Below are 12,503 nucleotides of genomic sequence, written 5' to 3' on the forward strand. Positions count from 1 at the left end.
AGACCTCTCTGTGCTTTACAATGCTTCCCTATGCTTTACTATGCCTCTCTGTGCTTTACAATGCTTCCCTGTGCTTTACCACACCTCTCTGTGCTTTACAATGCTTCCCTATGCTTTACCAGACCTCTGTGCTTTACAATGCTTCCCTATGCTTTACCAGACCTCTCTGTGCTTTACAATGCTTCCCTATGCTTTACCACACCTCTCTGTGCTTTACAATGCTTCCCTATGCTTTACCAGACCTCTCCGTGCTTTACAATGCTTCCCTATGCTTTACCAGACCTCTCTGTGCTTTACAATGCTTCCCTATGCTTTACCAGACCTCTCTGTGCTTTACAATGCTTCCCTATGCTTTACCAGACCTCTCTGTGCTTTACAATGCTTCCCTATGCTTTACCAGACCTCTCTGTGCTTTACAATGCTTCCCTATGCTTTACCACACCTCTCTGTGCTTTACAATGCTTCCCTATGCTTTACCAGACCTCTCTGTGCTTTACAATGCTTCCCTATGCTTTACCAGACCTCTCTGTGCTTTACAATGCTTCCCTATGCTTTACCAGACCTCTCTGTGCTTTACAATGCTTCCCTATGCTTTACCACACCTCTCTGTGCTTTACAATGCTTCCCTATGCTTTACCAGACCTCTCTGTGCTTTACAATGCTTCCCTATGCTTGCCTATGCGATTACATGCCTTCACTGTGCGCTATACACTTTGCTGTGCGTTTACTGCAGGCAACTATATAAGGATACTATAAAGAATTAAAATCTAAAACAAATAATTATTTAAGTGATACCAAAAACAAGTAAGGGCAAATTAATTGATTTTAAACCGACATGTTACGACACGTTTAAATATAACAAGGTGCAGTAAGGTATTCCCCGAACATTTACCACACGCGAGAAAGAAACATTCTCAAAATAACTTCCTGTTTTTTTTACGGGCTTTTCATTATCAAACAAAAAACCTGATTTCCGTCCAAACCCCGCCTCTGCCGTCACAAACACGCCCACAAAAACACTCACCACGCCCATTCCGGACTGATCTCCATCCCAACCCCGCCCACGTCGTCAAAGCTCCTCCCACCCCCGTTACGTCACAAGAAGGCTATGAAGTCATGCCGCCGCCGCTGAACAGAGTGAGATTGTAAACAGGGAGTGAGATTGGGAGTGAGATTGTAAGCAGGGGAGCTGCACGCAGCTTCGAGTTTGATTTGGAGCGCTTCTGCAGTTTATGTATCGCAGCGTCGGGATCAGCAGTCGTTTGCGCTTGTGTTTTTTTATTTGTAAGTTTATATATGCTACCTATGTCCTGTTAACGGGACATATTTAATACAGCGTTTCCATTAAGCCAACCTCTAAGTAATTTTTTTTTAAAATATATTTTAAAGTTTATTTTTGAAATCAAAGGTCTGGCACACGTTTGATCCCAGACCTCCTGCTGTCAATAAAACCTCTCTCCGGGTAAAGCGGCTTTTGAATCGGCTTGAGCAGGTCTGAGCGACCGGATAAGTGGCTGTATTGCCCGCTGATTCTAGTAATGGGGCTCTTTTTTACCAAATTAATGACCGTCTTCGGGAACCGAGGTGAGTTCAGTTGTGTTTTATTTGTATTTGTTTGTTTGTAAAATAAAATTCAAATCTTAATAGTTTTTGGTTGTCCTACGTGACACCAGGCTTGGTAATATTATTTAAAAGTGTCGCCTCTAGTGTAATTTTACTGTAATGTTATCGTTTTGTCACAAGTACAATAATATGCAGGTACATCACCACACAATAAATATCTCGCTTTCAAATTAACCACACATCTGCTCCATTCCAAATAACAAAGATTTCGTGTTTATTATTAGTTTTGTATTGTTATAAAACACTTAATGGCTTGCTGCTTCTATATAAATGAATCGCGCACCATGCAAAGAAGGAACCGAAACTGCAGAGCAGTGGTATGTTTCACAGTTTTAATTTTAAACACGATTCATCCTGAAACCAGACTCTCAACCAGACGCTGAGCTGTTAAAATCGTTGTTTTTAAAACGGAAAAAAAGAGGTTTTGCCAAATAATTTTGCTCTTATTAGGACAGAAGTCATTGCATTTTGTATCTTGCTCTTAATTGTACTGTAATTCTTGATCTGTATTTTTGTATACAATCGTGAGTCACCTTGGGTAAGGGCGTCTGTTAAGAAATGAATAATACTTGTAATGAAGCGCCGCTTTGGGTCCCTGCCCTGATGTTAACGCGGCTCCTGTGCTTCCCCAGAACACAAGGTGATCATCGTTGGGCTGGACAACGCGGGCAAAACCACCATCCTGTACCAGTTGTGAGTATCCGTGTGGCTCCATTTCAGCGCAGTTACTGACTGATGAAATACTAACTAATGTTACTGAGTTTGCAGTGCTGTCTTCAGTTACAATTGTGCAGCAATAATTCCAACTGCACAGACACATTAGCAAACTACCCACATTAACACATTTACTCAGTGTTTGAAACTACAAGAGTAACCATTGAAGGGCAAGTAATACGCAACTCAGCTGTCATTCAAATCAATTCTGTGTCATGAACTGTTGTATCCCCCCCCTCTCGCTGCAAGGCGCTATATGAGGTGACCCCCCTCCCCCCCTCCCTGCAAGGCGCTATGAGGTGACCCTCCTCTCTCTCTCTCCCCCCAGCCTGACGAAGGAGGTGGTGCACACCTCCCCCACCATTGGCAGCAACGTGGAGGAGATCGTGGTGAGGAACACACACTTCCTGGTGTGGGACATCGGGGGGCAGGAGAGCCTGCGCTGCACCTGGAGCTCCTACTACTGCAACACTGAGGTACTACTGAGGTACTACTGAGGTACTACTGAGGTACTACCACTGTACACTAACACTGAGGTACTACCACTGCGGTACTGACAGTATTCTGCCTGCCCCTCAGATCGTGGTCCTGGTGGTGGACAGCACTGACCGGGAGCGTCTGTCGGTGTCGCGTGAGGAGCTGCATCGCATGCTGGCGCAGGAGGAGCTGCGCGGGGCGGCCGTCCTCGTCTTCGCAAACAAGCAGGACGCCAAGAACTCGATGAGCGCCGGAGAGATCTCCAGCTTCCTCACGCTCGGCGCCATCCGAGACCACCCCTGGCACATACAGGGCTGCTGTGCCCTCACCGGGGAGGGGTGAGAGAGGGAGGGGGGAGGGAACAAGAGGGGGGGCGAGAGAGGGGGAGGGTACGAGAGGAGGGGGAGGGAATGAAGGGGGATGGTACGAGAGGGGGAGGGTACGAGAGGGGGGGAGGGTACGAGAGAGGGGGGAGGGAACGAGAGGGGGGAGGGTACGAGAGAGGGGGAGGGTATGAGATGGGAGGGTACAAGAGAAGGGGAGGGTACGAAGGGGTAGGGTACGAGAGAGGGGGAGGGAATGGAGGGGGAGGGGTTCACCATTGCTTCTCCACTGATGATGCGTTAAGGAAAATAAAAATGGATCCTCGTCTGTTTGTTTCATGGATTGATATTTTCCAAAAATGTAAATACTGTGTCTGAGTGTCTCTCTCTCCCTCTTTCTCTCTCTTTCTTCCTCTCTCTCTCTCTCTCTCAGATTGCCAGCTGGTCTGGACTGGATGCGTTCTCGAGTCACCGCTAACTAGAGACAAGTAGCAAGGATCTACTTTCTTGACCTGATGGTGTGCTGGCGGATCACGGACAATTTATAAGGAGCCAGGACGCCCCGGGATACGCACGACCGGAACTACTTTCCTACACTGCTAAGGGACTGGGATGCGATTTTAAAAGACTTTGTGATCACGAGGCTGGTCTTGGGAGCTGGACTGGGGGAGGGATGTGGGTTCGAGCTGCCTGTCTCTGCAGACGGAGTGCAGGAGCCCCATAGATTACATGATGGGGTCGCTTGCAGGGCGGTCCTGAGCTCTTGGGTTTGCAGTATTTGAGGCAGTTCAGTGGGTACTACAATTCAAAAGCTGCTGTTCAGTATTAACTACGGTTTTAAATGATTTTTCTTCTTTTTTTTAATGATCAAAGAAACATGTAAACATTTACTTGAAACAGGAAGTGCCTGAGTAGGTATGATTTGTATAATTTTCCTTTGATTGTTTTAAGTGTTTTTTTTTAATGATTTTCTCTCTTTTTATTTTTTTATAAAACTGTCCTGTATTTTTGTACTTCATAAGAATAAAGAAATATCTGTGTGACTGATTTTCTGTGTGGTTTTGATTTCGTTGTGTGAATGAAAGGTGTGAGTATTTAAACTCGGGTTCCAGGCCGCCAGTCCTGGGTTTGAGGATTTTAATAATAAAGTTTATGTATTTAATAATAACATGAATATGCATATATAGGTACTGCAATGTGGCGGTCGCTACAGGAAACGGCAGTGTGGTTATATATTACGTTGCTGAAAAAACAGAAACCTCGTCATCGCGGTTTAGATGTTAAACGCGATAAAAAACAAAGCGACGAGCGGAGATCGGAAACTAGAAATCACACTAGAAATTAGATTGCTGACAGCTGCACCTTAACGAGATACCCGTGATGGAAATGTGGAGAGCTAGTCTCTTTTTTGATCCGGGCTGCTGGTATTTCTGGGTTGTTCTTGCGTTGTGTTATTGTTTTAGGTAGTGAGTTGGGTATTTTAAATGTTTAATATTGTCTTCATTTGCTTTTATATTAACGCTCTGTGTTTTCGTCTGCCAATTCGTTTCTTATTCAATTTTTACTTTTTCTGCATTTTTAATTTAGTATTTTTATATTTCTGTAAGTTGTTTTGGATAAAAGCGTCTGGTAAATCATAATATAATATAATATAATAACAATAACAATAACACTAATAATAATAATAATAATAATAATAATAATAATAATTTATAGCTTTTAAATAGCCAATATAAATATATTAGTTAATGGATTTTGGCCTTTCTGTGAAAAATGTGACCATATATATTTATGGATTTTAAAAAAATGGTGCGTGTGGGTTTGAACCGGAGACCTCTTGATCTGCAGCCAAATGCGCTACCACTAAGCTATATTCCCCCTCACACCTGCAAGATCAACGCAGCTCAATGCATTTTTAGTACATCCGGGCTTTTCGAGCGGTGATTACATCAGCGCTGTACACCGAACGCTCGTCCGAGCAGGAGAGGGAGAGAAACAAAACGATATTAAAACCCCAATTATTTTTTCAGGTGAAAACGCATCATTAGCGACACGTACCACACGGTTATATTATTAACAATCACAATGAGTTCTTCGACTATTGGCTTGAAAAGTCCTTCAGATAGTCCAAGTTTGAACCTGGTATTCCAGGTAGCCAGTCTAACTGTGCCGCTGTTTAAATACTAACGTCGTTTCTATAAAACTCATAGAAATGATGTTAATATTGCCTCAAGCTTGTTTTTATACTAAAAAAGTGAATCCTTAAATACTGGAAAGGAGTGAATTTGTCCAGCTGTCACAGAATGTTAACATCTATTTTTCACAATGTGTTTTATTAATTGAAGGGTTTTTTATTGTTTTTTTTTTTTTTTTTTATAAATATAAAAGGTCGTGTAGGGGGCATCCGGATTTGAACCGGAGACCTCTTGATCTGCAGTCAAATGCTCTACCACTGAGCTATACCCCCTCGCTGTCCTGACTCGCAGCCGCTGCGTCTCAGCCTCGTGTTTACTGCACTGTACTGTAGAGATCATACACCAGGGTTATACACGAGCGTGCCGCTAGGTGCCGCTAAAACCACACAGTCCGTCTTGTCCTGCTGTCTGGATCAGAAGACGTGGCGTTCCTTAACATATCAGTTAAACAGTAGTTTGTGCCTTTTTAAATTAATCTGTTTTGAAAAAAAAAGAGGACATTTGAGGGAGCACCCGGATTTGAACCGGGGACCTCTTGATCTGCAGTCAAATGCTCTACCACTGAGCTATACCCCCTAGTGATAGTCACCCCCTTTAATTTGAAATACAAAAGATAGCAGTGTGTGTGTGTGCATGCGCGTGCGTGTGTGCGTGTGTGCGTGTGTGCGTGTGTGTGTGTGTGTGTGCCTGGGTGTATCTGTCAGTGTGTGTGTCTGTGTGTGTGTGAGTCAGTCAGTGTCCATTCTCACAATAAGCACATGGCTTGCACTGCAGTTAATCCAGGAAGTGTTTTTGGTGTGAGGTTTCACTGTGTAGCACACAGGCATGGCTACTGTGTGAGAGTCAAATATTATAATAATAATAATAAAATAATAATAATAATAATAATAATAATAATAATAATAATAATAATACCACAAATTCAGCTCAAACAAAGCAGTTTTAATGGCTGCAGTGATAATACACACGGGGGTGTGAACAGCACAGAGACACGGGGGGGTCTGTTCAGGGAGCGTGTGCAACAACACACTGATACACATGCAACACACTACCACTACACGCTGTTCATTAAAGCCCTGCGTGTGCTGCCATGAGTCCGTCTGTGAGAGGAAAACAAAACTGGCAAGAGACTGGGAGGGAGGCAGCGAGGCTCCCGTGCTTACAGTGGAGAAGGAAGGTGTGAATTCGAAAGCTAGTCCGGTAATTCTCTGTTCGCAGTGGAAGGAGTGTGGAGAGGGGACGGCGAGGGAGTTGCGGTCAGCCTCTGTCGCTCTCCTCCTCTCCTCTCCAAGGCTGAGAGGACGTTCCCAGCGGACTCTGAACCCCGGAGTCTCTCACTCGGTCCATTCTGAGATTTCAAGCATCTGGGACACAGGCCAAATTCTCATTATTAGTTACATGAATACAGACAACTGCTAAAAACACACACACACACACACAATGCTAAAACAGGCAATTTAAACAAGAATTAAGCCTACAACAGTGTTTATTACAATCCGAGAGAAAGCTGGGGCTGCTGGTCACCACAGCCAATCAAGAGTAATGCGAAAGTAAAACCAATCGATCAATAGATCAATAATGATAATAATAATAATAATAATAAAGCCAAGGGAGTTCTGCGGCAGCGGGTTTAATAAACAATAAAAAGCAATAAATGGAAAATTATATGAACAAAAATTAATATTTTAGTCTTCATTGGTTACGGTACACTTAACTCTCACACTCAGAAATATAACATTGTGCCAATGTGTTGGCTCGTTAAGCTTTAATATGTCATTTAAAAAACAATAATGTGAGAAAAACATCGAAATTATGAATTTATTTATGAAATACAAGTGGAAAGATGACTGCGCATTACCTGTCAGTTCAGGACGGCGAGATTCGTATGCAGTAGCCACTAGAGGCCGCTAGAGGGTGCAAAACAAACGGTGTTAAAATTATGTAACAGTTTGATAGTGACAGTGTTCGTTTCATATAATAGACATACATATAGGCACAATGTATCCAACGTCATGTTTTTAACACGATAACACTACATACTAGCTTATAATTAACACAGTAATTAAATTAGTGGGTTTATTTTTAAATACTTGTGCTATCAATATACTATCTATGTATTAATATACACGGTGTGCATTATAGATAACGCGTGATCTATCTATCTATCTATCTATCTATCTAGTAAATAAGAGAACCACACACCTCGCCGTGTGCAGGTTGGTCCTGCAGCCCACAGATGCGCCTCCAGGCCCGGCCTCATTGTGTGTGTTACTCTCGGTCGGTCGCGGATTCCGCCCTCACAGCATATAAATTATATACGACAGGACAACAAGCCCGATGATGGCGAAAAACATCAAGATGAAAATGTCGAGCATCGCGATGGCGAGAGAGAGCGAGATACAGAGAGACTGGCGGCGGAGGAGAGAGATGGATAAAGGATGGTCTGTGTGATAATTCAGCAGGGAGGGAGGGATGGAGGTAGGGGGGGGCTGGGATTGGAGAAGAGAGAGGACAGCGGCGTATCCATGATTTTGACATAGAACAAAAACAGCTGACGGCCAATGAGTGAAAAAAAACCTCAATATAGGCAGCGACAGAGCGCCAGAACAAATGGTCTCAGGAATCATGGGTATTGTAGTTTTCAGAGCTGTGAACCTGTGCGTCACGTGCGACAGGAACGAGTGTTTGGCGGGAAGGTGAGTGGACGTGAACCGTCTGCATAAAATTAATATTTGATATAAAGTAATTTGTTTACTAACAAACGTATTATACTGTTTAAGCAAAATAAGCTTTGTGAAATATATATATATATATGTTCTTTTCTTGCTCATAACAATATACTACATTTATGGTTTATTAAGATATAGTCGCCGGTCATTTTAAGTCATAATTATGTGTTGCCAGCGCGTCAGCGTCTAAATGAGCGCCACTCGGCTCACCCAGCATAAGGGCATGTTATTTCTATATGGATTTTACTGTGTTATATATTTATATTTATATAAAATAAATAACGTGTGTGTTTCGAGGTTTATAATGAAGTAGAATTATTATCAGAATTCTCTAGAAGGTACACCATTTGTTTCACTTACTTTGATGACGAAGCAGCGAATCTGAGGAGATCAAGAAACACACAAACAGCAACACAGTCGGGTTTCTGAGTAAAAATGACAATTTTATTGAGTTTGAGGAGACGAATCAGTACACGTCTAGAGATGAATAACAATAATACTAGCACTACTAATTATAATCACAGTAGAAATGACAGGAATGTAAAAGTAAATGTTGGAATTCACAACAACAAATAAAAAATCAATTGGCAACAAAAAAGGCAGATGGATACATGTGTTTTTTTTATTTATATTGACTTATACCGAGAGAAATAAAGAAATGAAAGACACATTTGTATTATTATTAACGCAAACGAAATGTATGATGTTTTTTTTTCTGTATTTATTTAAAATGAGGCTGGATGGCTCGTTCAAAGAAAGTCAGCTTGTGTGTTCCGGGCTGACCCACTAGGGGGCGCTGTGGCGTCGTGACCTGCACTAGCATGTAAAGCAGCAGCGACGCTGCTTAAATCAAATCACTTTGTGCTTTAAATTCCATCCCATAATAACCAGCATTAGTCCAGTCGTTCGGGTTTTGAACGGGATGTTCAGTCGGTCTGTCTTTTTTAATCGTTTCGTCCCCCGAGTTCATGTCTCAGCAGCGTGAAGCCCGGTATGCAGAAGTCTCGTTTCTAAACAGACCCCCAAACACTGTCGCCCTACTGTCCATCCTAACTGCCGGGCGGGACAGGCTGGACACACACAGGACAGAGAAATGATATGGACGTGAATTGTGCCTCGCTCTTAATTCTCGTTCCCCTCCAAATGTGAAATACTTTTTTTCTTTCTTTCTCAAGATTCTACCTATGACATCATCCATTTTATTTATTTAAAGATTCTTTAAATTTTTTTATTTATATATATATATATATATATATATATATATATATATATATATATATATATATATATATATATTCCGAGTACGGTTTGATTTCTCTAGATTAAAATACATTTATTATCATTTCCTCGTTTTAATTTTTATTTATACATATCACAGTGCAGCGTTGAATGGCAGAACATAAAACAATTATTAACTGCGCAGGAGAGATGCGGCGGGAGGACTGGCGGAGAGACCCCTTTTTACCCAGAGTTTTGATTAATTTAACCTTGTTTTTAAATCGCAAAACATTCTCGTCCACCTGCTGTTTTTGGCGACCCCTAGAGTTTGTGTGATGTAAGTGCAGCTTTACCATTAGTACTGTGTTTTCAGGCTCTGATCTCAATTCACCGAGCAGATATACAGAGGGGTGCCCCCACAATAACCCGGATGAGGCATGAAGGCTCGTTTATTGAGTGGAATTAACACAGCAGAACTCAGTGTGCTTTCAGGGAGTGTAAGACAATTACAACATGGAAAAGAAAGCGTGTTTAAACCTGGGCTGAGAATATTAAAACAAGGGATCATCTGCGTTCTCCATTTCTGATTATATATATATATATATATATATATATATATATATATATATATATATATATATATATTATATATATATATATATATATTATATATATATATATATATTATATATATATATATATATATATATATATATATATATATATATATGAATCCTGGGTAAAATATATTAAATTAAAAATATAAGCAAAAATTAATTTATTTTAAATGTTTGTTAAAAAAAATAATAATAATGCAGAAAAAAGCTAAAAGAAAAAAAAATCCTACTGCTAAAAAGCTGCTAATAACCCAATCACATCATTATGATCACGAATAATCATTAAACTTGCACCTTTAAGAAACACGCATTTCCTGGTTCTTTTGAATAATTTCTCTAAACTTATATCATTTCTCATACAGAGATGAATGTTAAACTGAACTGGAATGATCAGAGTGAATTTGGACCCCCCCCCCCCCCGATTCAGAGACATGTACAGATTTAACAACGGAATATTTAACCCTCTCTGTTCTGAACCGTTTAAACACAGAGTAGATACTGTTATGGATTATTATTATTATTATTATTATTACAATGATGATTATAATACACAAAGCAACAAACAGACAGTTAATACGATACACTGGAGGAGAAAACCGCTTCAGCTCCTCACCAGCACAAGTTTAAAGCCACCGTTTCTGACAGAGAGGGTTGGGATGGGGGGCAGAGAGTCTGAAGCAACGCACTGCGGGGTCCTGGGCTCAGGTTTAGGTCATTTCGGTTTTTTGTTTTGTTTACTTCACACAGATTTTAACTCTTGGTGGGGTCATAAAAGCAGAATAATAACACTGCAGCTGAGCGAGAGGCTGAGCATCGCGAAGATTTATACACATTAAAACAGAGGGGGGAGAGGAAGGAAAGGGAGGGGAGGACAGACCGGAGAGGAGGGACAAAGTGATCCCCATCTCTCTCCTCTCACTCCCCCAGGTCACATGATCCCCCCCTCCCCTCCCCCGGGTCACATGATCCCCTCCCCCGGGTCACATGATCCCTCCCTCCCCTCCCCCGGGTCACATGATCCCACCCCCCACCCCCCCGTCCCGGGTCACATGGTCCCCCCCCAGGTCACACGGTCTCCACGTAGTTGGCAGGCAGCATGCCTGTGTCTCCAGTGCGCTCCACCGTGCCGTACATCCAGCCTTCATCGATCACCTGCACGTTCAGGATGACATCCCCGTCCAGGAACGAGATCTCATCTTCATCTGCCGCGGCATAATCATAGACCGCGCGATAGCGCACCTGAGAGGGGGGCAGGGGGAGCGAGGGGGAAGAGGAAGAGAGAGAGCGAGAGAGTGCAAGGGGGAAGAGAGAGTCAGGGGGAAGAGGAAGAGAGAGCGAGCGAGGGGGAAGAGGAAGAGAGCGAGGGGGAAGAGGAAGAGAGAGAGCGAGAGAGTGCAAGGGGGAAGAGAGAGCGAGGGGGAAGAGGAAGAGAGAGCGAGGGGGAAGAGCGAGGGGGAAGAGGAAGAGAGAGCGAGCGAGGGGGAAGAGGAAGAGAGAGAGAGCGAGGGGGAAGAGAGAGCGAGCGAGGAGGAAGAGAGAGCGAGCGAGGGGGAAGAGAGAGAGAGCGAGGGGGAAGAGGAAGAGAGAGCGAGCGAGGGGGAAGAGGAAGAGAGAGCGAGCGAGGGGGAAGAGGAAGAGAGCGAGAGAGTGCAAGGGGGAAGAGAGAGAGCGAGGGGGAAGAGGAAGAGAGAGCGAGCGAGGGGGAAGAGGAAGAGAGAGCGAGCGAGGGGGAAGAGGAAGAGAGAGCGAGCGAGGGGGAAGAGGAAGAGAGAGCGAGCGAGGGGGAAGAGAGAGCGAGGGGGAAGAGGAAGAGAGAGAGAGCGAGGGGGAAGAGGAAGAGAGAGCGAGCGAGGGGGAAGAGAGCGAACGAGGGGGAAGAGGAAGAGAGAGCGAGCGAGGGGGAAGAGAGAGCGAGGGGGAAGAGGAAGAGAGAGCAAGCGAGGGGGAAGAGGAAGAGAGAGTCAGGGGGAAGAGGAAGAGAGAGCGAGCGAGGGGGAAGAGGAAGAGAGAGCGAGCGAGAGAGAGAGAGATTAAGGCAGAGACCCACTTTATTCTGCACTGTGAGATAGAGAGCTGAGAGAGAGAGAGAGAGATACTCCCTCAGGCTGGCAGACACAATAGAGTCCTTTCAGCTCCAGAGCCAAGAGGAGAAACTGCAGGGCTTTCTGGGGGAGGGGAGAGAGGCAGCAGTGATAGCTGCAGAGTTTGCAGCGTCCTGCCACAGGGTCAGAGACACACAGCAGTCGAGCCCAACTCACAAATAGCATGCTCTTTATTTCAGGGCTGTTCTGCGTTCTCCAATGCACCGGACCTTTCACAATACTTCAACTTGAAATTCCGATGAAGTGATTGAACTAGAACTTAAAGAGAGAGGGAGGGAGAGGGGGAGGGTGCAGAGTGTAGTTACTTACCCCTCCACTGGGGGGAGCAGCAGCACGGGCAGCGGCTGGGGCCGGGGCTGGGGTGGCAGCCGATTGAGGGAAGCTGTAGGACTTGGGGCTCTGCTGATAGGCTGAGAGACAGAGAGAGAGAAATGAAATCAGATACTATCCCTGAAAACGATACGCTGCAGAGGACCCCACACGGTCTCGTTTCGGGGTTCTCCTC

At 43.8% G+C, this 12,503-nt stretch overlaps 2 protein-coding genes, 1 long non-coding RNA gene and 2 other non-coding genes across 5 annotated transcripts in view; 1 reads left to right on the forward strand and 4 right to left on the reverse strand.

The window, feature by feature from the left end:
• The first annotated feature begins 1,125 nt into the window (after positions 1-1,125).
• On the forward strand, positions 1,126-4,184 carry LOC117433515 (ADP-ribosylation factor-like protein 5C). The gene is made up of 5 exons (XM_034055833.3): positions 1,126-1,584; positions 2,256-2,316; positions 2,666-2,813; positions 2,917-3,152; positions 3,571-4,184. Exons 1-5 carry the CDS (start codon positions 1,539-1,541, stop codon positions 3,617-3,619), a joined length of 540 nt encoding a protein of 179 aa, XP_033911724.3. The 5' UTR covers positions 1,126-1,538; the 3' UTR covers positions 3,620-4,184.
• Positions 4,185-5,532: 1,348 nt separating this feature from the next.
• On the reverse strand, positions 5,533-5,604 carry trnac-gca (transfer RNA cysteine (anticodon GCA)). Its single transcript has one exon. It is a non-coding gene; the product is annotated as a tRNA-Cys (tRNA).
• A 232-nt stretch (positions 5,605-5,836) lies between these two features.
• trnac-gca (transfer RNA cysteine (anticodon GCA)) lies at positions 5,837-5,908 on the reverse strand. Its single transcript has one exon. It is a non-coding gene; the product is annotated as a tRNA-Cys (tRNA).
• A 351-nt stretch (positions 5,909-6,259) lies between these two features.
• LOC117433216 (uncharacterized) lies at positions 6,260-7,960 on the reverse strand. Its single transcript, XR_004548898.3, has 3 exons — positions 7,535-7,960; positions 7,191-7,239; positions 6,260-6,696 (listed from the first exon to the last, which is right to left on the reverse strand). It is a non-coding gene; the product is annotated as an uncharacterized LOC117433216 (long non-coding RNA).
• Positions 7,961-10,932: 2,972 nt separating this feature from the next.
• The window catches only part of LOC117433357 (LIM and SH3 domain protein 1-like), a 14,991-nt gene continuing 13,420 nt past the window's right edge, over positions 10,933-12,503 (reverse strand). The window contains exons 6-7 of the mRNA XM_034055539.3: positions 12,308-12,408; positions 10,933-11,135 (exon numbers count right to left, since the gene is read on the reverse strand). Coding sequence (XP_033911430.1) covers positions 10,962-11,135; positions 12,308-12,408 — 275 coding nt within the window. The 3' untranslated portion in view covers positions 10,933-10,961. The remainder of the gene's footprint in view (positions 11,136-12,307; positions 12,409-12,503) is intronic.

Source organism: Acipenser ruthenus, chromosome 33, assembly GCF_902713425.1.
Source record: "Acipenser ruthenus chromosome 33, fAciRut3.2 maternal haplotype, whole genome shotgun sequence".
Taxonomy (NCBI): domain Eukaryota; kingdom Metazoa; phylum Chordata; class Actinopteri; order Acipenseriformes; family Acipenseridae; genus Acipenser; species Acipenser ruthenus.